General features: G+C 48.0%; 1 protein-coding gene across 3 annotated transcripts in view; it reads left to right on the plus strand.

Annotated features, from left to right (window-relative positions):
• GNE (glucosamine (UDP-N-acetyl)-2-epimerase/N-acetylmannosamine kinase) overlaps window positions 1-25,217 on the plus strand; it is a 497,606-nt gene that overhangs the window by 454,601 nt on the left and 17,788 nt on the right. For all 3 annotated transcript variants that reach the window (XM_030194355.1, XM_030194356.1, XM_030194357.1), the window contains exon 11: window positions 1,522-1,638. In XM_030194355.1, the coding sequence (XP_030050215.1) occupies window positions 1,522-1,638 (117 nt within the window). The remainder of the gene's footprint in view (window positions 1-1,521; window positions 1,639-25,217) is intronic.

Genomic DNA, 25,217 nt, shown 5'->3' on the forward strand with positions numbered 1-25,217 from the left:
AGTATTTTGTAGTCTTTCCCTCCCTTTCCATTAGTTGGTAGAACTTCAGAAAAAAGCTATATTCTGTACCAAAGGTTTAACCCGTCCTCTAACTCTCTGTGCTACTAATATTGGCTAGATCATTTGTTCCCAGGTGGATAACAACATCAGTGTTAGAACCCTTAGTCTTTTCTCTGATTATAGTCAGCATTTGCCTGGTACTCCTGCTAGCTGAGGATCCTGGAAGGCATTTTATTTTGTTGGGCCCCTTGAACAGTGTTCCAAAGTTAATGCCTCTAATAATGGATTCCCCTAGCAGCAACAATTTCCAGTTTGAGCTTCTTTATTACTGTTTTTTTTTTTGGGGGGGGGGGGGGGTGTCTTCTCTCTTTGGCTACCGTCATCGGTTCTGGTTCTACCTCATGTTTTTTTTCTTGAGCATCACAATGCTCTAATGCAGCGAAAGAATTAATGTAGGGACAGCAATTGTGAGGGCGGATGCTTCTGTGTCACATGTTTTAATCTGCCTGAGCCTACTGTGACCCATTTATTCCTGGGTTGTTTTGTTCTTTGAGGCAGTGGTGGTAAATTTGTATGACTCTGTGTAGTGATGGAAACTGATTTAATTGCATCCAATTCCTGCTTGAGTTTGCTTAGCTCCTCATTTATGCTAGCATGCTGAAAACAGATAGGGCAAGACCTAAGCTGAAGAACAGTAACCCTTGCAGTCACGCAAACAAAACAATCACAGTGTGGATGACAACAAATAGAGCAGCAGACGATGACCTAAACAAATCGCCTTTATTGTAACAGCCGAGACTTGACACGAGTCGTGTTTCAGCCTAAAAAGGCCTTCCTCGGGAGTCTTCTATTGGATGTATGTTGATACTTACCTGGCAATTTTTGAAACAAATTAAAGATATCAGATATCATCTGTATCTCATTAAGCCTAGCTAAGTATCAATAAAGGCGATTTGTTTGGTCATCGTCTGCTGCTCTTTTGTTGTTACCCTTGCTGTGATTGTTTTGCAAGACCTAAGCTACCAGATAGTGTGCCTTGGAACTAAAGCACAACAATTATTACATTGAACGAGTCATCTTGATTGGTTGAAAATGGTATTAATGGGTGTAATATGATAAGGTTAATAATCTGTAAGAATATCTGTAACTGAGGAGTATTATTAATGATTGTTGAGTTGTGTATGAGTAGCAAGCACAGGGGTGGGTGAGACTATGTCTCCTACTGATTCTGCCAAGTACCATAATTAAAACTGTTCTCTAGGAGGGGTAAGCAGTGAGACAATTTTAAACAAAATCTAGTTTTGCTAGAAACTAGCTTTATTCTTTTAAACTAAATATTAAATAATTTATGTTTATTCCACACTCAATATACCAATGTAGGAGATAAGGGTGAACCCTGTGGAATTGCACAAGGGTTTTGCCAACTATCCGAATTCCTTTCTGTTTAACTCTATTTGATCTAGTGGACAGAAAGCCTCTGATCCAATTTAATACTGTGTTATGTTTTGTCCTAATCTATAGAGAACCAGCTATTGGTAGATGGGATGTCTCTGAAGAATGAGGATGGAATAAGTGCTATTCATCTCATTCAATCAGCCAAGCTTGGCAATTCCAAAGCCAATACTATTCTCAAAACAGGTAAAATTAATCTTCCAGTAGTCTCAACTACATTCAAAACTAAATGTCCATTACAAGTGCGGGGTACAAATGTAAGAAAAATAAATAAAAAATAAATTTACTGTTAAAAAAAAAAGGGAACTGCCAACATTCTTAATTGCTAAAAATGTCCAAATCTTAGTTTTATTAATAAGTAGAGCTTTGTTTTCTATTCTTATGTGTTTATAAATTATGAGCCCGATATTTAAAAGGACTTTCTCTGAGGACAAGCAGGCCAGTTGTATTCTCACATGTGGGTGACATCATCCAAAGGAACCCAGTGCGGGAACTGCCTTGTGTGTATTACGTAAAGAAAGTTGTAGCAGTGTCCCACCGCATATGCACACGGGTGCCTTCCCACCCAACACACGAGTGGGTCCATCAGTCTCTTCTGAGGAGCTAGGATGCGTCTTTGCAGTCTTCCTTCAGTACAGTTTTTCCTCCATTTTTCAAGTGCCTTCCCTTGTGGGTTTTTATCCCTTTTTATTTATTTATTTATGACATTTATATCCCACAGTATTCCCACCCATAGGCAGGCTCAATGTGGCGTACAACAATTAATAAACAAACAATAGTACAAAGTATAGTAGACAAGGTCATAGGAGAGAGAGAAAACAACGAAGGAGGAAGAGGAAGGGAGGGGGAGGTGAAAATCAGCACGGAAGGAGTCGTGGCCTAAAAGGGTATGGCACCTGTAGGGTTCTTAGCGTAAGCACGGCCAAAGAGGAAGGTCTTGAGCCGCTTCTTGAAGGTCGGGTGATCGGAAGTGAATTTAACCTCACGAGGCAACCCGTTCCACAATTGAGTGCTGAGGTAAGGAAAAGAGGAACCATAGATGGTCTTATATTTGAGGCTCTGAGGGGCAGGGTAGTGGAGGTTGAGGTACGAGCGGGCCGACCTTCGGGAATTCCTGGGCGGTAGGTTAATGAGTGTCCATATAGGAAGGGGCATCGCCATAGATGATTTTGTGCACCAATGTGCAGGTTTTGAATGCGATGTGGTCCTTCACAGGAAGCCAATGTAGCTGCTCGCGCAACGGCCTCGAATTGTCAAATCTAGATTTGCCGAACATAAGTCGAGCTGCTGTATTCTGAGCTGTTTGCAATTTTTTTAGGAGCATACTTGCACATCCCCCATAGATGCTATTGCAGTAATCAAGACGGCTAATCACCAGGGACTGGGCAAGACTGCGGAATACATCTCGAAGGAAGTATGGCTTGATACGCTTAAGCCTCCAGAGAGAATAGAACATTTGACCTTTACTTATTTCCCTCAATATTTTATTTTCTGTACCTTTCCCTGTTAAATCTGTTATTTTCGGCCCTTCAAGTTTTTTCTTTTTTCATAGCTCATTAGGTCCACTGAGCACTTGCCTCAGTTTGAGTCTTGCCCCTTTTTACTTTCAAGATTGAGGAATTTAATTTGGCCACAATTCTGTTCTCTATATTTAAGATGACCCCCTAGTGCAGCGTTTCCCAAACTGTGTGCCGTGGCGCCCTGGTGCGCTACGGCAAACTGACGGGTGCTATGCAAGGAGTTGGGAGATGCTGAATGCCCACACTTCCACCATATAGCTGGCCTGTAGCTTGGGAGAAGGCACAAGACTGCAAGAGCAGCGAATCCTAACCCCGCCACCACCCACTGCACAGTTCACCCAAAGCTGCAGCTGAGAAACAATGCAGCGGTGATTCATAATCACCGCCTGGCCAGCCCTGCAGGTTTCCCTGTGCTGTGTCCCACCCTCACTGACATCACTTCCTGTTTTCTCATTGGTGGTACGTGGTAAAGGGAAGCCACATTGAGTCTGCAAATAGGTGGGAAAATGTGGGATACAAATGTAACAGATAAATAATAAATAAGCCTGCTGGGCTGGCGCAGGCAGCGAATATGAATTGCCGGTGACACTTTGGAGCGGGACGTGGATTCAGAGAGAGGCAGATGCCATTAAAATGACTCCAGCAAGCCTAGATTATTCTCACATTGCAAAGCTGCCAAAGTCACTCACAGACCTTCTGTCACAACTTCTCACACCCATCCTCTCCCTCAGTTCCCCACAAAATCTCCTCCTCTCTTTTTTCCATGCTCACTACCCTTCACCCTCCTTCTCTTTCCACACTCTTTTGAAAGCACCAATCCCTCAAATGCGCAGGCTTGGGGCTTAGCCTTGTTATTGGCCCCTTGCCTACTACTCTTTTAACCATATACTAAATGGACTTGGGAAAAATCCACAATTTTGGGAATAACTTGTATAAAATGTTTGTATGTTTGGGTAGCTTGCCGGGTGCCCTTGACCTGGATTGGCCGCTGTCGGGGACAGGATGCTGGGCTCGATAGACCTTTGGTCTTTTCCCAGTATGGCATTACTTATGTACTTATGTACACATAGGGGCCCTAATACATATGATTATAAGAGTAAATGATATTTATGAACATTATCACATTGCACTTATTTTTTAATTTTAAGATCAAATAATATCAACATTTTGAAGGTAGTATGCATATTGTTTGCCTCTGATGTAGTAGCAATAAGCTGGGGGGGGGGGGGGGGGGCTGGGAGGGCGACTGTTAGGTACTTCTTTTGACTTAGGGGTGCTGTGAAAAAATGACTGCCACACTAAGGGCGACTTGAACCGAGAAAGTTTGGGGACCACTGCCCTAGTAGTGACTTTAAGAGGTGCGCTTTAATGTACTTGGTGATTTCTATCACTGACTTGCACAGTTGGTGCATTGGGTGCCTATGGCCTAAACACCAGGCTGATTCTTGTTCTTTCTGATTAAAAATGCAGTTGAGGACACAGCGCGTCAGGTCCAGAAGGAGAAATCTTTTGGCTCCTCAAAGGCTGGTCCATCAACATCAGCACTGGAAGCATCAACCTCAGTGGCTGCCCAGACTTCATCAATCAATGAGAGTGCAACAGCATTGAGGAGGTCTCCACCTCCCTTGACATTGGGCGACAATAGCAGGCCCCTGGACTGGTCAGCACTGGACCCGAAACAGAGGATGCATGTGGGTTCAATGTCATCCTTGTTGATGCCAAGGTACCTTGATGCTGAGTATTGAGGGAAGCCTAAGAAGCATTGGTCATTTTCAAAGTTCTGTGCCGGGAGTGCTGAGGTACTGGAGTCGCTGGTACCTGAGAAGCGCTGGCACCAAGAAGACTGCTCCCCCTCTTTAGTGGAGTTGCTTTGCGCCAGTCTTCAGGCAGCCAGGTTCCCGCTTCCAGTGCGACACAGACATTTCTTCAGGCTGTCTCGGAACTTACTCCCCAGCCTTTGCAGATGCCTGGCTTCAATGAACTGTACCAGGCCATGCTCAGGGAGATGCTGGTGCAGATGTTGCAGCTGCATGCCGCTTTAGGCATCAAGAGCAATTGTGCCAGCTGGAGCTCAGCCTCAACTCCTTCCTGAGGCCCAGATTTGGCCTGTGGAGCGGTCTTTGACATTGGGGCCTCAACAGACATTGATGCCGACCCATGCAGCGCCCCCCTCGACAGGTGAGAAAGCTTGTCCAGAGCCTGAGGGTAGAGCTGTACCTCAACGCCCTTCAGGACATGGGCAGAGTCCCACTGAGCTAGGACAGACACAGATTTACTCAGTCCATCAGAGTACTTTGAGGAGTCTGATCTAGACCATTCATGGGACTCAGAGGACGATCCACATTACTTCTTGTCGGAGGAGTCCTAAGGTATCCCTTCTGATCTCACCCCATCACAAGAGAGGTGTAAATCCTCACTTGAGGATATCTCTTTTGTGAAGGAGATGGCATCTGCTATCTCATTTAAGTTGGAGACAGAAGAGGAACCCAAGACTGAGATTCTCTCAGTCTTGGAGTACGAATGTCCTCTCAAGGAAGGGGTAATGGTTCCTTTCCACCCTATCCTAAAGAATGCACTGTTGAAGAACTGGGAATCTCCCTTCTCAGTGCAGGTCTATACCAAAGAAGATGGATACGTAATGTTTTATCCAAAAGGCTCCCGGATTTGAAAGGGCAGAACTGCATCACCACTTCTTGGTAGTTGAATCTGCCCTCAAACGATCCAGGAGTTCCAAGACTCATGTCTTCACTCCCCAAAGTAGAGAGCCCAGGACTCTGGACTCATCTGGGAGAACGCTGTATTAGGCCTCAATGGTCATTGCCTGCATGCAGACCTACCAGCTGTACACGAGCCTTTACTTGAAGTCTTGGACATGAGATGTGCTTAGTCTTGTGGACTCTCTTCCTCAGGAACAGGCCACAGAACTTTGCAAGTTGGCCAAAAGCAGGTTTTTTGATATTGCATCCAGGCTCTCTGCCACAGGTATAGGGCTGCATAGACTGTCATGGCTGTGTGTCTCTGACCTAGAAGCACAAGTTCAAGAGAGATTAGCGGACATACCTTGCCGAGGTGACAACCTTTTTGGGGACAAGTTGAAAGAGGTTGCCAATCTCATTAAGAAACACAATGACACCATCCAGCTTCATCCGCCTCTACTATGAGATTCTCGAGTGCGCTTATGCAGAGACCCTACTACTCTCAAAAGCGTAGGTTTCTTCCACTTTCCTGCTCTGCCCAACCGGCCCAAGCCCAGCAGTCACAGCCACGCCAGTCAAGGACCTAGAAGTTTCAACCGGCTCCCCAGTAAAATCAAGGGATGAGCATTTGACTGGCTCCAGGAGAGCATAGCCACAGTCCATCCTAGTGGAGGCAACTTTTTGTCCATCAAAGATGGCCCCTTGTAACCTCCAACTGGTGGGTTCTTCAAATAGTCCATCTCAGATACATACTGCATTTGAATCAGAATCCATCAAGTTGCCCACTGAGAGCATCATTCATCAGCTCGCAGCACAAGCAGGTAATTGTAGAGGAAATCTCCGCCCTTCTGCAGGCCAATGCAGTCGAACGCGTACCACCAGGGGAAGAAGGGAAGGGATTCTATTCTAGGTACTTCCTTGTGCCCAAAATGACGGGGATTTCATCCCATCCAAGACCTAAGGGCCCTGAACAAATTCCCTTTTTTTGGGGGGGGGGGGGGGGGGGGAATACCTTTATTAAATCAAAGGAAAGTACAGCACATCGCAACCAATCCAGTAAAGAAGATACCAATATATCCGTACAAAATCTGTTGTGTGCAAAGGTATGAACATTAAAGTGCAAATATGATGTACCTCCTCTACTACTACTTATCATTTCTATAGTGCTACAAGGCATACGCAGCGCTGTACATCATACACAAAAGATAGTCCCTGCTCAAAGAGATTACAATCTAGATAAGACAGGTAAACAGAGAGAACAATTAAGATTAAGGGAATAAAGAGGTGAGGATAAAGGACAGGGCAAGTGAGTTAGGAGTCAAAAGCAGTGGTAAAGAGGTGGGCTGAACAATTTTTCCTCCGAGGACAAGCAGGCTGCTTGTTCTCACGACTGGGTGACGTCCACGGCAGCCCCAGGACGGAAATCTTCCTAACAACAAACTTTGCTAGAGCCTTCGAGCGCGGGGGCATGACCATCTTCCCACCCGTTGCGCGAGAGTCTCGTTTAGTTCTTTTTTTTCTCCGCGGTTAGAGAGTGACTGCAGTCTCTCTCCGTTCGCCCTGAAAGAGTCTTCGCTTATTTTTTAGTTTTTCGTCTCCTTTTCCCTCGTTTTCTTTTTCTTTTACGTTGTTTCCCTTAAATTAAAAAAAAAACAACAACTTTATTTCTTAGTTTATGGCCCTTTTAAGTTTTCTTTCACTTCCGTCGCGGCCCTCTTAGGCTGCGCGTATGCATTTTTCTCATTTTTGGGCCTTTATTTTTGGCACAATCGAGAATTTTGATTTTGCCGTCCGTTATTCTTCCGTCCATGTCATCGAGGAAACCCAGCAGCTTCAAGAAGTGTACTCGGTGCAACCGGGCGATCTCGGGTACTGACCCTCACTTGTGGTGTCTTCAGTGCCTTGGGCCCAACCATCGCCCAGACACATGTAAGTTGTGTCTTAGCTTGAAAAAGTGGACACAGGCATCGAGACAAGCTCTTCAGGATCGTCTTTTCGGAGCTTCACCTGGTTCTTCGGTGTCGACCTCGGGAGCGCAGGTAATGGCTGTCCGGAGACCACATGCTTGGAGCAGGGAGCCATCGAGTGGGTCTCCACCTGCCTTGAAGACTCCTGCTGCGCAGGCCCCACGGGACTGACCACTCTTGTACCCGACCCCGAGGAGGCGTGTGGATCCCACGTCCTCTTCGTCGGTACCGAGGAGTATCGATGACGTGTATCGAGCGAAGGCGAAGAAGCATCATCATCGGTCTCCTTCTACGCACGGTACCGGTAGCTCCGGGGCGTCGAAGGATTCGGCACCCGTGAAGCGCCGACGCCGGGAGGATCGCTCACCCTCCATTCAGGAGGTGTCGGTGCATCGGTCTTCAGGCAGCCTGGTACCGCCTCTTCGACCTCAACAGATTCTGGACCCGATTCCTACACCGGCCCCGCAGCCTTGCTGGACAGCAACTATGGACAAGCGCATCTGAGCCATTCTTCCAGGTCTGCTGAAGGGGTTGCTGCGTTAGCCTGTTCCGGTGCCGGGGGTGCTTGCACCCTCGGTACCATCAATGGAAGCAGCAGCTGGCTCGAGGCCTGTGGTGAGGTCCCCGACGCCGGTACCGCCTGCGGCATCGGCATCAGCTCCCACCCAGGTCGACTCCCCATCGACATTGCTGGAGGGAGCTTCATCGCCACCGGCATGGGAATTGACTTCTCGACATCACCATCGAGGACATGGTTCCTCGGCGTCGAGACAGGACCGGTTTCGAACTGCAGTTAAGGAACTCTTGTCTGATACCAATGAGGATGCCTCGTGGGATGGAGGACCCCAGCTATTTCTCTTCTGAGGAGTCTTGTGGTCTTCCCCCTTATCCTACTCCTTCAGCAGAAAGAAAGCTTTCTCCCTCGGAGAGTCTTTCTTTCTCTTCATTTGTCCGGGAAATGTCTGTGGCTATTCCCTTCCCTGTGGTATCTGAGGATGAGCTCAGGACTGAGATGCTCGAGGTCCTTGACTATCCTTCGCCACCTAAGGAGTCATCCACGGTTCCTTTGCATAATGTGCTGAAGGAGACACTTATGCGGAACTGGATGAAACCACTAAGTAACCTCACGACTCTATGGTTGTGGATTCCGCTCTCAAGAGAGCCAGGAGTTCTAGAGATTTTGCCTCGGCGCCCCCGGGGCGGGAATCTAGAACCCTGGACTCTTTTGGGAGGAAAGCCTGTCAGTCTTTTATGCTCGTGTCCAAGATTCAGTCATACCAGCTCTACACGAGCATCCACATGCGGAACAATGTGAAGCAACTGGCAGACTTGGTCGACCAGATCCCTCCGAGGCAGGCCAAGCCTTTTCAGGAGGTGGTCAGGCAGCTGAAGGCGTGTCGTAAATTCCTGTCCAGGGGTGCTTATGACACTTTTGATGTTGCATCCAGAACCGCTGCCAAGGGTACAGTGATGCGGATTGCGGATGTCCCTTGCCAGGGGGATAATATTTTTGGTGAGAAATTTGAGCAGGTGGTCGATCAGCTCCACTAGCGTGAAACCGCTATGGACAGTCTCTCCCGCCGGGCGCCTTCAGCTTCTACCTCATCAGGTAGACTATTTTTCCGGGGAGGGAGGAATGCCCCCTATGCCTACAATAAGCGTAGGTACAATCCTCCTTCCCAACAGCTTTCTCACTCAGCCCAGCTCGCTCGTTCTCGTCAACAGCGTGCACCCAAACAGGCCCCTGCAGCTCCCCAGCAAAAGCAAGGGACGGGCTTTTGACTGGCTCCAAATGAGCATAGCCGCTATAAAAGTGCCTGTGCCGGGCGATCTGCCAGTCGGGGTCGAGGTTAAAATCTTTTTCACCAAAGGTGGCCTCTCATAACCTCCGACCGGTTCTCCAAATAGTCCGGTTAGGATACTTCCTCAATTTGATCTCCAGACCTCCAAATTGCCCACCGGGAGCTCATTCTTCCAGCTCCCAGCACAGGCAGGTACTTGAAGAAGAACTGCCCGCCCTTCTCAGCGCCAATGCAGTCGAGCCTGTTCCACCGGGGCAAGAAGGGCTGGGATTCTATTCCAGGTACTTCCTTGTGCAAAAGAAAACAGGGGGGATGCGTCCCATCCTAGACCTAAGGGCCCTGAACAAATTCCTGGTCCGCGAAAAGTTCAGGATGGTTTCCCTGGGCACCCTTCTTCCCATGATTCAGGAAAACGATTGGCTATGCTCTCTGGACTTAAAGGATGCTTATACACACATCCCGATACTTCCAGCTCACAGGAGGTATCTTCGATTCCGTCTGGGAGCACAGCACTTCCAGTATTGCTTGCTGCCCTTTGGTCTGGCGTCTGCGCCCAGGATGTTTACAAAATGCCTGGCAGTATTTGCAGCGTCGCTACGCAGACTGGGAGTGCAAGTGTTCTCTTATCTCGACGATTGGCTGGTGAAGAACACCTCGGAGGCAGGAGCTGTACAGTCCATGCAGATGACTATTCAACTGCTAGAGCTACTTGGGTTTGTTATAAATTACCCCAAGTCCCATCTTCTCCCTGTTCAAAGGCTGGAATTTATTTGAGCTCTGCTGGATTCACAGATGGCTCACGCCTATCTCCCCGAGACGAGAGCAGACAATCTTCTGTCTCTAGTTTCCATGGCCAGAGCATCTAAGCGGATCACAGCTCGGCAGATGTTGAGACTTCTAGGCCATATGGCCTCCACCATGTATGTGACACCCATGGCCCATCTTCATATGAGATCTGCTCAATGAACCCTAGCTTCCCAGTGGTATCAGGCTGCCGGGAATCTAGAGTATGTAATCCAGCTGTCCACCGAATTTCACAGTTCCTTGCAGTGGTGGACAATTTGATCTAATTTGACCTTGGAACGTCCTTTTCAAATTCCTCAGCCTCACAAAGTGCTGACAACGGATGCACCCCTCCTGGGGTTGGGAGCTCATGTAGATGGGCTTCACACTCAAGGAGTTTGGTCCCTCCAGGAAAAAGGTCTTTAGATCAATCATCTGGATTTGCGAGCGGTCTGAAACGCTCTAGTCTTTCAGAGATTGGCTGTCCTATCAAATTATCCAAATTCAGACAGACAATCAGGTTGCGATGTACTACATCAACAAGCAGGGGAGGCACCGGATCTCGCCCCCTGTGTCGGGAAGCCGTCAGCATGTGGCTGTGGGTTCGCCGTTACGGCATGTTTCTCCAGGCCACATACCTGGCAGGCGTAAACGACAGTCTGGCCGAGTGGTCGCTCAATTCAGGCGTTCTACGTCACATCTTCCGAGCGTGGGGCACCCCTCAATGGATTTTTTTGCCACTCAGGTCAATCACAAACTCCCTCAGTTCTGTTCCAGAGTTCAGGGCCATGACAGACTAGCGTCGGATGCCTTTCTCCTCCATTGGGGGAAGGGCCCTTTGTACGCATATCCTCCCATACCTCTGGCGGGGAAGACTTTGCTGAAACTCAAGCAAGACTGTGGAACCATGATTCTGATTGCTCCCTTTTGGCCGCGTCAGATTTGGTTCCGTCTTCTTCTGGAGTTGTCCTCCGAAGAACCGTAGAGATTGGACTGCTTTTCAACCCTCATTACTCAGAACGAGGGGGCGCTTCTGCATCCCAACCTCCTGTCTCTGGCTCTCATGGCCTGGATGTTGAGAGCATAGACTTCGCCTCCTTGGGTCTTTCTGAGGGTGTCTCCTGAGTCTTGCTTGCTTCCAGGAAAGATTCCACAAAGAGGTGTTACTCTTTTAAATGGAGGAGGTTTGCCCTCTGGTGTGACAGCCAGGCCCTAGATCCTCGCTCTTGTCCTACACAGACCCTGCTTGAATACCTTCTACACTTGTCAGAGTCTGGTATCAAGACTAACTCCGTAAGGGTCCATCTTAGTGCGATTAGTGCTTTTCATTATCGTGTAGAGGGTAAGCCTATCTCTGGACAGCCTTTAGTTGTTCGCTTCATGAGAGGTTTGCTTTTGTCAAAGCCCCCTGTCAAACCTCCACCAGTGTCATGGGATCTCAACATCGTTCTCACCCAGCTGATGAAACCTCCTTTTGAGCCACTGAAGTACTTGACCTGGAAGGTCATTTTCTTGGTGGCTGTTACTTCAGCTCGTAGAGTCAGTGAGCTTCAAGCCTTAGTAGTGCATGCTCCTTATCTCAGATTTCATCATAACAGAGTAATCTTCCGCACGCACCCTAAGTTCTTGCCGAAGGTGGTGTCGGAGTTCCATCGGAACCAGTCAATTGTCTTGCCAACAATTTTTCCTCGTCCTCATACCCGCCCTGCAGAATGTCAGTTGCACACCGTGGGCTGCAAGAGAGCATTGGCCTTCTATGTGGAGCGGACAAGCCCCTTCAGACAGTTCGCCCAAATGTTTGTTTCCTTTGATCCCAACAGAAGGGGAGTCGCAGTTGGGAAACGCACCATCTCCAATTGACTAGCAGATTGCATTTCCTTCACTTATGCCCAAGCTTGGCTGAATCTTGAGGGTCATGTCACGGCTCATAGTGTTAGAGCCATGGCAGCGTCGGTGGCCCACTTGAAGTCAGCCACTATTGAAGAGATTTGCAAGGCTGTGACGTGGTCATCAGTCCACACATTCACATCTCACTACTGATTCCAGCAGGATAGCCGTTGTGACAGTCGGTTTGGGCAGTCGGTGCTGCAGAATCTGTTCAGGGTTTAGAATCCAACTCCACCCTCCCACCCCCCGGCCCATTTTTATTCTGTTCCAGGCTGCACTCTCAGATATTCTGCTTCGTAGGTCAATCCTTGTTATATCCTCGCCATTGCGAGGCCCAATTGACCTGTCTTTGTTGTTTTGAGTGAGCCTGGGTGCTAGGGATACCCCAGTCATGAGAACAAGCAGCCTGCTTGTCCTCGGAGAAAGCGAAGATACATACCTGTAGCAGATATTCTCCAAGGACAGTAGGCTGATTGTTCTCACAAACCCGCCCACCTCCCCTTTGGAGTTGTCTTTTTCCTTGTTATTGCTCTTTAATTTAACTAAACGGGACTCTTGCGTGATGGGCAAGAAGATGGCTGCGCATGCGCCGTATGTGCGCCCGCGCGCTCAAAGGCTCTAGCAAAGTTTGTTGCTAGGAAGATTTCCGTCCTGGGCCTGCTGTGGACGTCACCCAGTCGTGAGAACAATCAGCCTGCTGTACTCGGAGAATACCTGCTACAGGTATGTATCTTTGCTTTATATTCTCCCCCCAAAAATAAAATCTCCAGTGGGCACCACCAGGAACAGCATTGTATATCTGCTCCAGAGGTCTCGATATAAGCGATGTCCCTGCGATACTGTGATGGAATGCTGGAGAGATACCCACTCCACTATTTCCCATATTAGATTGCACCGCTTAGCACTCGAGGCTGGCACTGGGTCTACCCAAGAGTGTAAAATGCATTTTTAACTGCTGCTGTGAGGATAAACCTTCATTGCGCTTCATTCAACCCATCTCTTCTCAACTGCTCCCCACACCAAAGGTGTAGCGCTGTATAGGACCGTTCAAAAGGACATTGCAGGGTCCGCTCAAGAACTGCAAGGGAGTGAGACCACAAGGGTAAAAGTGCAGGGCATTCCAGAAAAGAATAGAGAAGAGTGCCCATGGCAGAACGTTACTTCAAGCAGGTGTCATCATCCCAAAGACCCATGTCTCTCCCCCGCTGTCGTGTAATTCTATGTAGAATTTTATATTGAATATCCTGAAGCACAGCATTCACAGTAAGCCTAGGGATATTCTCAAACGCCCCCCCCCCCCCCCCCACAAAAGCTCCTGGGAAATCTCTTCCCCCAGATCATCGCTCCAGAGCCTAGTCAACTGTTCCAGATGAGGAGCTGGCCTGTTATCCCCGACTAGGTGATACCATCATGATAATGTGTTTAAAGAGGTAGGGATATGCAAAAACATTTGATCCAGTTGGGTAAAACTCAGCGGGGAGCCCTCACCTCACACCACTAAAGAATAATAATTTCTCACCTGGAAAAAATGAAAAACGTGTGAATTGGGAAGGCTCCACGCTCACTTAACTTGGTCAAAAGAGGGGAAGTGGGAGCCGCCCAGCTCAGTCAGGTGCCCTAGGTATCGGCAGCCACTCTGTAACCACAGCCTAAAAGCACCCTGCCCCAGCCTCATACCCACCGGGAAATCAGGATTGTTCATCAAAGACAAAAAAGGATTCCCCCCCCCCCCCCCCAATAGTAACCCTCCACTTCCATGCCTTGCCCAGTGCTAAAATGAACTGATTCCTACTGAAGGAACCCAATTTATGACTCAGCCGTACATTCAAGACTGAAAAAAAAAAACATTGAAAGGGGCACACCAACTCTGCGAAAATCCGGATGGGTCATAATATGCAGATGTAGTGTGTAATTCATGGATCCATCGCATTAATGAGGCTACATTGTAAAGTCTAAGATCTGGAAGCTCTACTCTGTCCTTGACTCTGGTATGTGTCAATTTAGAGAAGGCAATATGAGGCCACTTAGTGTGTCAGAGAAAAGTGCTAATAACACTGCAATTGAGCCCGTCCTAGCCACTCACAGGGGCAGCATTTGGAGCGGGTATAATAGCTTAGGAAGGAGAACCATTTTAGTAAGAGCTACCCGTCCCAAGAAGTTCACCGGAAAATCATTCCATTGTACACACAACCGACGTACCAGCTTCAGTTTCTCTATGACATTTTTCCTGTACACCCACTCGAAATCAGCACTCAAATAAACTCCCAAATATTTAATCCCTGTCCACGCCCAAGCCAGAGGGAAGTCTCTAAGAGTCGTACACACACATGGGTTTGTAATAGGGAGGGCCTCAGATTTCCCAAAATTTATTCGTAAGCCTGCAAACTCCCCAAACTCACAAATAATCCACATGACGATCAGGAGCGTGACACTTGCAAACAGCATGTCATCAGCAAAGAGATTTAACACGATATTCATATTCCCCCACATGGATGCCCTCCAACCCCATCTCCTGCTGAATCCGAGCCACCAAAGTCTCCAGGGTTAGCACAAACAAGAGAGGGTAAAAGGGGGACCCCTGTCCCGTGCCCCTTTCCAGAGAGATAGGATCCATATGGACCTCATTAATAAGAAGTTGAACTGTGGGATTGCTGTATAGCACCCTCACCCAATCCAAAAAGGCCCCAGAGATGCCAATTTGCCATACCAACTTACCAAATGCTTTCTCTGCGTCCATACTGGCTATAATCGCATCTCCCAATCTTTCTACCCCCTTCCGGAGTATTCATCAAACCTTTAAGATAGTAGCCGAAGCATATCTACCAGGAACGAAGCGCACTTGATCAGGGTGAACAAGAAGTGGAAGGAACTTCCCCAATTGGGCCACCAGAATCTTAAGGTCTTGGTTCAAAAGGGAAATAGGCTGAAAAGAACCAACCAACTCAGGATCCTTCCCCAGCTTCAGTATCACAGTGATATAAACATGATTCAAGGTAAAGCCCATTACCTGGATTGGATGTCATCGCACGTATGGACAAAGGGTGGAATAAGAAGATCCTGAAGAGTTTTATAAAATTCTGTGCCCAACCCACCTGGTCCTGGGGCTTTTGCCAGCTTTAAATAGTCCCCTGCACTTCCCTCCTGGTTATTGGAGCATTAAGAGCAGTCGCTTGTTCCACCATAAAACTCGGTAATTGCAAGTGTTGAAAAAAACTCCTTGCAGTTTGAACCAGAGAAAGAGCCCAAATCGTACAAAGATGTATAGAAACGGGTAAATTCCTTTTGTATATCAGGTAGCATAGTGTGTGTGTTCCCTGCTTCAACTTTGATCCTTGTAATGTAACTTTTATTGGATCGGGATTTCACCAGGGATACTAATAATTTACCCTTTTTGTTGCCCTATCTATGTAGTCTATATTTATACAACTTGATGTTATACAAAGCCCGCACATCCAACAGGTTCTGCAGTTCACTCATCGTTTCAAAGTAGAAGACTCAATTCTGTTCTGTAGGCCAAGACATAAAAACTCAACACAATTCGCGTAACCTAGATGCTACTGCTAGTATATCCTGCTCCCTCTTCTTATGAAGTGCTGAAGTGCAAGCATTTATTTTTCCACAGATAACCGCTTTAGCAGCCTCCCAAAAGATCCGAGGTCCTATGTCCTCCACACTGTTATCTACCAAATAGACTAACCAGGCTTTTCTAAGATACACCTTAAAATCAGTGTTCTGATAGGGAGCGTGATTCATTCGCCACAGCGCAACGAGAGAAGTCACACCAAGTAAAATCGACCCACACCGGGGTGTGTTCAGAAACCTCAGCATCACCTATCACCGCCTGTACCACAGAGCAAAACATTGCTAGAAACCAATATGTAGTCCAAGCGAACTTGTACCTTGTGAGGGTGAGAGAAAAATTTAAAGTCATGTTCCTCCATGTGAAGCAACCTCCAAACATCCAGCACTGCCAGCTCCTCCATCAGGTAGTTGACTCCCTTACATTCATGATCCCTCAGGGGCTGTCTAGGTGGTCTACAGTCTATTAAGGTAATGTTAAAATCTCCCCCTACGATAAGTGAGTAATCATCAAACAATTGTAAATGTACTTGTATTTGAGAGAAAAATTAGTGTGTGTAAACATTAGGGGCGTAAATGCTACACAGCGCCACCTTAATCCCCTGCAGCATCCCAGTCACCACCACAAATCTCCCCTCTGGATCTTGGTAAGAGTTATGAAGTGTGAAAGCCAGAATCTTTTTAATCAATATGGCCACACCCCTTTGCCATTTGTTGAATGCTGCATAAAAAAGCTCCCCAACCCAATCAATTTCAAGTGTTCCAGCTTATTCAGATGTGTCTCCTGCAGTAATGCCACATCCGTGCGCATTCTCTTCAAGGCTTGTAAGAGTCTAGGTCGTTTTATTGGGGAGTGTGAACCATCTACATTAAGGGACAGAACATGTAAGCTAGCCATACTCATAGGTTTTATCTACCAAACACAACTCAATGGTTATACGTATCTATTGTACCAGAGGGTCTCCCAGCTAGACACCCCCCTGCCTCCAGTTCCTGGCTGTCCCTCAAGGGCACTCAAGATAAGCACTGAAAGAATGCATTGGCCCATCCACAGAATAGGCCACATCTGGCATTGCGGAGACCTGGAAAATCTGAGAAATCCCTCCCCCCCCCCATCACTTCCCCCAGTCCTATCCTGGGAAACCAATATAAAACTTCCAACAACCACACGCAAACTGCAGACCATTTCACAACATTCCTTCTTTGCACCACCACCTCACACCAACGCCTCCCCACACCCCCACTCCCGTATCAAACAGCTAAACCACCCGCCCCCCCCCCACCCCCACTATCTCACAGATAATGCATTGAAACCTTTAACTACTCTGATGCGTCAGTATTACAAAACAAAAGGGGGGGGATGACATACAAGATGCAAGGCGAGCCTCCATGGATTCAGTCCGATCCTCCTGTTGAATCCTCAAGCCCTGTCGCTCCAGGTTCTCTTTAATATTGTTGACAGAAGCCTGCAGTTTGGAGAGTCGATGACCTAATACTGCAGTAAGCAGTTTTGTGAGCTCCCAAATCTTCTCCTCTTGTAAGGTAATCATAGAGATATTGTTGTGCTGTGACGCTATTTTGGTGCTCACAATCTGCACACTGTTTTTAATAGGCTGCGGCGGTTTCGCCGGCATGCTGCATTGATCTGGGGCCAGGATCTCAGGCAGCGCCACCAGTAATGCCTGGGTTTGTGAGCAAAGCAATCAAGTGACCTAGAGATGGGAGTAACTAGTGAGGTAATTAAATTCGCAGATGACACAAAATTATTCAGGGTCATCAAGTCGCAGGAGGAGTGTGAAAGATTACAGGAGAACCTCGCGAGACTGGGGGATTGGGCGTGCAAGTGGCAGATGAAGTTCAATGTTGACAAGTGCAAAGTGATGCATGTGGGTAAGAGGAACCCGAATTACAGCTATGTCATGCAAGGTTCCGCGTTAGGAGTTACGGACCTAGAAAGGGATCTGGGAGTCATCGTGGATAAGACGTTAAAAACTTCTGCTCAGTGTGCTGCGGTGGCTAAGAAAGCGCACAGAATGTTGAGTATTATTAGGAAAGGGATGGAAAACAAACACGAGGATGTTATAATGCCGTTGTATCGCTCCATGGTGCGACCGCACTTCGAGTATTGTGTCAAATTCTGGTCGCAGCATCTCAAAAAAGAAATAAAGGAATTAGAAAAGGTGCAAAGAAGGGCGACAAAAATGATAAAGGGAATGGAACGACTTCCCTATGAGGAAAGGCTGAGAAGGTTAGGGCTCTTCGGCTTGGAGAAAAGGCTGCTGAGGGGTAATATGATAGAAGTCTAGAAGATAATGAGTGGATTAGAGTGGACAGATGTGAAGCGTTTGTTTACACTTTCAAACAACAACAAAACCAGGGGACACAAGATGAAGCTAGAATATGGTAGATTTAAAACAAATAGGAGAAAGTTTTTATTTACTCAGCGTGTAGTTAGACTCTGGAACTCGTTGCCGGAGAATGTAGTGACAGCAGCTGGCCTTACGGAATTTAAAGGGGGTTTCGACAGATTCCTGAGGGAAAAGTCCATTGAACATTATTAATTTTTTTTAAGGGGGGGGAGGCGTTTGTCGGGTTCTTGAAGCCTGGATTGGCCGCTGTCGGACACAGGATGCTGGGCTTGATGGACCCTTGGTCTTTTCCCAGTATGGCGGTACTTATGTAAGAATATGCAGATAACAGCGCGGGTAGAACGGAGCAGAGCCAGCAGTCATCTACTCAGCCAAGTAGCATCATGTGACCCCTGGGCTCTGAACAAATTCCTAGTCAAAGAAAATTTTAGGATGATTTTCCTGGGCACTCTTCTTCCCATGATTCAGGAAAAAGATTGGCTAAGCTCTCTGGAGCTAAAGGATTCCTATACCCATATTTTGATGCTTTCCAGTCACAGGAAGTATCTCAGATTTTGGGTAGGGAGGCACCACATGTTCTATCTTTTGGCCTTGTGTCAGCTTCCAGGTCCTCTATCAAATATCTAGCAGTAGTTGCAGCATCATTAGGGAGACTGGGAATCCTACCTGGATAATTTTCTGATCAAGAACATATCGCAGGAGGGAGCACAGGAGTCCCATGTAGAGAATATTCAGGTGTTAGAGCTACTAGGGTTAGTTATAAACTACCCCAAGTCCCACCTGCACCCAGTACAGCAGTTGGAATACATAGGAGCCCTGCTCAATACAGTGCAAGCTTGGGCCTTCATGCTTCTTGCGAGAGTTGATGCCTTGATTACTCTCACCTCGCAGGTTTGCAGCAACTAGCAGGTCATAGCTTGACAGATGTTGAGATTACTAGGCTGCATGTCACTCCCATGGCTCCACCTCCATTTGAGAGGGGCCCAATGGATTCTAGCTTCCCAGTGGTCTCAGGCCACAGGGAACCTGGCGGATATTATCCAGGTCCCCCCGGTGCTAGTCCAGTCCGTGTTCTGGTGGACAATTTTGCAAAATTTGACTGGGGGACTGCCATTCCAAATTCCACCCCCTCAGTAAGTGTTGACAACGGATGTACCCAACCAACTGCAGAACCAAATTGTTCTAATTCAAACAGACAACCAGGTTGCAATGTACTATTTCAACAATCAAGGGAGTACAGGATTCTACTTCTTGTATCAGGAAGCAGTGAGTATATGGCAGTGGGCTGTCCTTCAAGGGACGGTCCAATGGGACATGTACATGACTGGCAAGAAAAGTAGTCTGGTGAGCAGACTGAGCAGGGTGATGCAACCTCACGAGTGGTTTCTCAACATGGGCATAGCCTGCAAGATCTTTTGAGAGTGGGGCCCACTCGGTGCATCTTTTTGTCACTTATCTCAACAACAAAGTCCCTCAATTCTGTTCCATGCTCAGGTCACATGGCAGACGAGCATCAGATGCCTTTGTTCTACATTGTGGGAAAGGTCTTCTATATGCAGTGCTTTTTATGTGCCGGTACGCGGCGGTACTGCGTACCGGCACCTTTTTTTTGAGGTCCCACTCCCATCCACTCCTGCTCCGTTTTAATTTTGCCAGTCGCGATTCTCCTCTCCCCTGCCCTCCCCTCCCCTCCATGCCAGAAAATTCTCTCTCCCCTGCCCTCCATGTCCGGCATTTCCCCTCCCCTCCCCTCTCCAAGTCGCAACAAACCGGCCGGCAGTGAAGACAGCGGTACTCACTGAGGCAGGCACGCAGAAGACGCAGGACGCAAGCAGGTTCGTCTCCTCTGATCTCACATTGCTTCCCTCTCAGCGCGTCCCGCCCGCAAAGGTATAAGGGGTGTGGCTAATGTGGGTGTGGTTATAATAGGGGTGACTCCGCTCACAATGAGTACCAGCACCTTTTTTTCTACAAAAAAAGCACTGTCTATATGCATAGCCTCTCATACCTCATAGATAATACTTTGCTGAAACTCAAGCAAGGTCGGGGAACCATGATCCTGATCGACCCGTATTGGCCGAGGCAGATCTGATTCCCACTTCTTCTGGAGTTGACCTCTGAAGAATCATGGAGATTGGAGTGTTTTCCGACCCTCCTCATGCAGAGCAAGGGGTCTCTTTTGCACCCTAGCCTCCAGACCCTGGCCCTCACAGCTTGAATATTGAGAGTGTAGAATTTCAGTCCTTGAATCTGCCTCAGGGTGTCTCCAAAATCTTGCTTGCTTTCAGGAAAGATTCCACTAAGATGTGTTATTCTTTTAAATGGAGGAAATTTGCCATCTAGTGTGAGGGCAAGGCCCTAGATCCTCTCTCTTGCCCTACACAAAAATTGCTTGAATACCTCCTGCCCCTTGCTGAGTCTGCCTTGAAAACCAACTCTGTAAGGGTACATCTCAGTGAAATTCCTGGATCTTCCCAGTATCTTTAATTGTTATTCGCATAGAACTGAAAGGTCATTGCAAAATATAAGATGAATATGTAATGTAATCTCTGTGTAAGGGGTAAGCCCATTTCTGTACAGCCTCTAGTTATTCGATTCATGAGAGGTTTGCTGTTGATGAAGCTGCTGGTCAAACCTCCTACAGTGTTGTGGGATCTTAACTTCGTTCTCACTCAGCTGATGAGAGCTCCTTTTGTGTCACTTGACTCCTATCATCTGAAGTATCTCACCTGGAAAGTTGTGCTTTTGGTGGCAGTCACTTTAGCTTGCAGAGTCAGTGAGCTTCAGGCCTTAGTAGCTGATCCACCTTACACAACATTTCATCACAACAAAGAAGTTCTTTGCATGCACCCTAAATTCCATCCTAAGGTGGTGTCGGAGTTCCATCTCAACCAGTCAATCATTCTGCCAACATTTTTCCCAAACCTTGTGCCCAGCCTGGCAAAAGCACACTACATACTTTAGATTGTAAGCAAGCCTTATCTGAAGCTGAATAAAGTCCATAGAAAATCCACCCAGCTTTTTGTCTTTTGATCCAAACGGGATGAGGGTAGCCATTGGCAAATGCACAATTTCCAATTAACTAGCTGATTGTATCTCCTGCACTTATGCCCAGGCTGGACTAACTCTTGGAAGTCATGTCACAGCTCATAATGCCAGAGCCATGGCTACGTTGGTAGCCCACTTGAGACCAGCCTCCATCGAGGAGATATGCAAGGCTGTGCTGTGGTCTGCAGTCCACACATTCACATTACACTACTGCCTTGAGCAGAATACCGGACGTAATAGCCAGTTCAGTTATACAGTCCTGCAGAATTTGTTTGGTGTCTAGAATCCAGCTCCAACCTCCTAGTCCCAGTGTTGTTCTGTCCTGGGCTGCATCTTTACAACCAGTGTGTATATAGTTTCAGGTTAATTGACTTCAAGGCCTCAACGTTTCGAGTCCCTATTGTCCTCTTGTTGTTTTCAGTGAACATGATAGCTAGGGATTCCCACGTGTGAGAGTACAACTGGCCTGCTTGTCCTTAGAGAAAGCAGAGCTACCTGTAGCAGGTGTCCTCTGAGGACAGCAGGCCAAGTATTCTCACATACCCTCCCACCTCCCCTAGGAGTTGTCTTCTTCAGTTATATCATTTGGCCAATGGACACACGCCCGTTGGATGGGAAGGCACCCATGCTTGCGCAGTGGGAGACTGCTAGAACTTTCTTTAAGTAGTGCACGCTAGGCAGCTTCCGAACTGGGCTTCTTCAAATGACATCACCCATGTGAGAATACTTGGCTTGCTGTTCTCAGAGAACACATACTATAGGTGAGGAACTTCACTTTACACGGGTAGCAGCACCTGCTACCTGGATAAGTCCTGCTGACTGGAACCACTTTCAACTGTGTTATTGAGATAATGCTGTTGAAAATTACAACAGGCTGCCTGACGCTCGCTTTCTGAGGGAAGGAGCCAGGATTTATCCAGAGATATTTTAGCCACAAGTATCGAGAGAGCTATTTTTTCCTGAACAAAGTTATCTAAATAGTTGTCTTAAATTGTCCAGATTTGTATCCAGGTAATGGTGCTGAATATTGCTGTAATCCACTGCCATATCCTGATATTCAGTACTGATATCTGGATATCATCTGATGTTGAATATTCAGGTATATGTTTAAACGCCACAGCCAGTATTTGAAAGAAATGTGACCTTGGTATTTAAGTTTAAATTTAGGTATTATTTTCCAACGACTTATGTATTGATGTGTTTGATGTTTTCATGCCACATGTTCTAGTGCCAGGTACCTTTTCTGCTAGAATCCAATAATTCTTTGTCACTTGCGGCAGATGAATCCAGGAACTGGTGGGTTAAGTCCGCCTACCAGCAGGTGGAGATAGAGATAAACGAACTAAAGGCAGTGATGCCAGACGGCCAGCTCCTTCCTCAGTTAGTATGTCTCTATCTCAGCAGGTGGTGGACGGCTTTTTCTCCAGCTCCTGGGCCCAAGGCCTCTGAGGGTGCTCCTGGGCCGGTGGCCAGTTTGTGTCGGGGGTGGCGGACTGGTGGTGTCCCCTTTGGCAGCATACGCAGTTGCTGGGTCCCTGCTGCACCTCAAATTCCCTCTGAACAGGCTTTTGCTGTTCCTTTCCTTCCCTGTTTGTTTCTGCCTCCTCACTAAAAAAAAAATAAGAGAACCATAGAATGTGTTTAAAAGAGAAACAGGGAAGAGTGTTTTTGCTGAGAGCAGGTTTGTGTTACTGCTGTCCGAGTCCTGTTTTCTGTTGCCTGCTTGTCTGAGCCTACCTCGAAGTGGAGTCGGAAAGTTTTTTTCTTTGGCTCAGCTGTCAGTTCCTGTGCTTTCCCGGTCCGGGGTAAGTCCTGCTGGGTTCCTGTTCGAGGGCGGGCGATGGCAGCGGAGACGGTAAAATGCTGTTCCCGATGCGGGAAACGGCGGTCGGTGGCGGGCCTTTGCAGCACGGGGTACGCTGATTTGGCGGGACTCAACAGAACGTTGCCCCCCCCCCCCCCCCGAGAGCGTGCTTTCCCGCCCAGAGCCTGGCGATTCTCGTGCCATTTTGCGATCGGTCGCTGAGCCGGCTCCGGTAGCGGTTTTGGGCAAAGCTTCTTCTCCGCTGGTAGGGGAGTCGGGGGGCCGTCAAGCACTGTGGGCGGTGGTGCAGGTGCCATGGCTGTGACCTCCTCTGTTGCGGAGGAGGGGTTTTCGCCAGAGTTTATTTTGCTACTCCATCAGGCGTTTTTGTTGAAAAGGGCCTTGCCCCCCCTCACGCAGCTGCGACAGCTTCGGCCTTTGAACCTCTCGGGGTCTGGGGGTAGCCAAGAGATTTGGGGGTTTTCCCCAGAGGATTTCTCCTCCCTTAAAAAGCCTAGGCTTTCTTTGGGGTCTGAGGAGGGGTCCTGCATACGGTCGCCTGCAGCTTTCTCCGTGGTGGCTCTCTCGGAGCAGACGGGGGTGGAGGACGGTGTCCGCACTGACCAACCGGAGGACTCTTCCGCCGTGAGGATTTTCCATAAGGAGGAGTTGTCCTCCTTTATCTCTCAGGCGCTGGAAGCCCTGAATATAGAGGACCCTGAGCTTGCGGCTTCTCAGGTGGTCAACCCTAAGATGGCTAGTACCAGACGATCTTCTAAGGCCTTTCTGATACATGAAGCTATTGAAGAGTTGATTTCAACCCAGTGGGTGGATCTGGATAGGGGTCTGAAAGTGGCCAGGGCTATGGCCCAGCTGTATCCGGTTTCAGCGGACCGTTTAGAGCAGTTTGCTCTGCCTAGGGTGGATGCCCTGGTGACGATAGTCACTAAGAACACTACTGTTCCAGTGGAAGGTGGTGTGGCACTTAAGGATATGCAAGACGGACGGCTAGAGGCCTCTTTAAAACATGCCTTTGAGGTGGCCGTTTTGACACTTCAAGCTTCTGTTTGTAGTTCTTATGTGGCTAGAGCTTGTCTCAGTTGGCTACATTCTGTCATGGATTTGATTTCGGAGTCTGATATGCCGGGAACTCCTCAGATGTCGCTGATGGATATTGGGCTGGCGTACTTGGCGGATGCCTTGTATGATTTGGTCCATGCTTCAGCCAAACTCATGGCCTTGACCGTTTCCTCTCGGCGTCTTCTGTGGCTCCGTCATTGGGCCGCAGATATGGCCTCTAATGGCTCATTAAATTGCCTTTCCAAGGGAAATTGCTTTTTGGGGAAGACCTAGAAAAGATTATTAAAGATTTGGGGGATTCCAAATCTCAGCGTCTTCCGGAGGATAGACCAAAGTCTACTTCCAGGCAGGGAGCCTCGAGGTCACGTTTCAGAGAGATGTGACGGTATCGCCCGGGGAGGTCCAACGCAGCCTTTCAGCATCCTCGTTTTGGGCAGCATTCTTCCTTTTGCAATGAAAAGCGTCCGGCTGGACCCCCCTCTCATCAGGGGGCTCCTTCTCGGGCCTCCCAATGATGGGGCGCAGGTCCACTCAGGAGGATAACAGATCAGTGGTCGGCATTCTCTGTTTCTTCCAGAGTGGGCCAGAATTACTTCGGACCAGTGGATCCTCGATGTGGTGCAAGAAGGTTACAAGCTAGAATTCTTCTCTCCCGTCACATACTTTTTTCTGGAGTCCCGCTGTGTATCGCAGGCCAAGAGGACAGCGGTTCTGCAGTGTTTGCGAGACCTGCTAAGGATAGGGGCTGTCATGCCTGTTCCTCCTCTCAAAAGGCGCACAGGTCAGTACTCCATCTTCTTTGTGGTTCCAAAGAAGGGAGGGGCTTTTCGGCCTAGTCTCGATCTCAGAAAAATAAACCAGTTTTTGCGGGTTTGTCACTTCCGCATGGAGACATTAAGGGCAGTTATTGCTGCTGTTCAACCAGGTGAGTTTTTGACAGCTCTCGATTTGAGGGAAGCTTACCTGCACATTCCCATTTGGCAGCCCCGTCAGAGATTTCTCAGATTTGCGGTGCTGAGTCAGCACTTCCAGTTTCGGGCCCTTCCTTTCAGAATGGCCACTTTCCCATGCACTTTTTCCAAGGTCATGTTGGTGGTGGCAGTGTTCCCGCGGAAGGAGGGGATTCGAGTGCACCCGTATCTCGATGACTGGCTGATTCGGGCAACGACAGCAGAGGAGAGTCGAGTGGTCACCGTCCGAGTGATTGCGGTGTTGCAATCCTTAGGTTGG

This window comes from Microcaecilia unicolor, chromosome 2 (genome assembly GCF_901765095.1).
Source record: "Microcaecilia unicolor chromosome 2, aMicUni1.1, whole genome shotgun sequence".
NCBI classification, from domain to species: domain Eukaryota; kingdom Metazoa; phylum Chordata; class Amphibia; order Gymnophiona; family Siphonopidae; genus Microcaecilia; species Microcaecilia unicolor.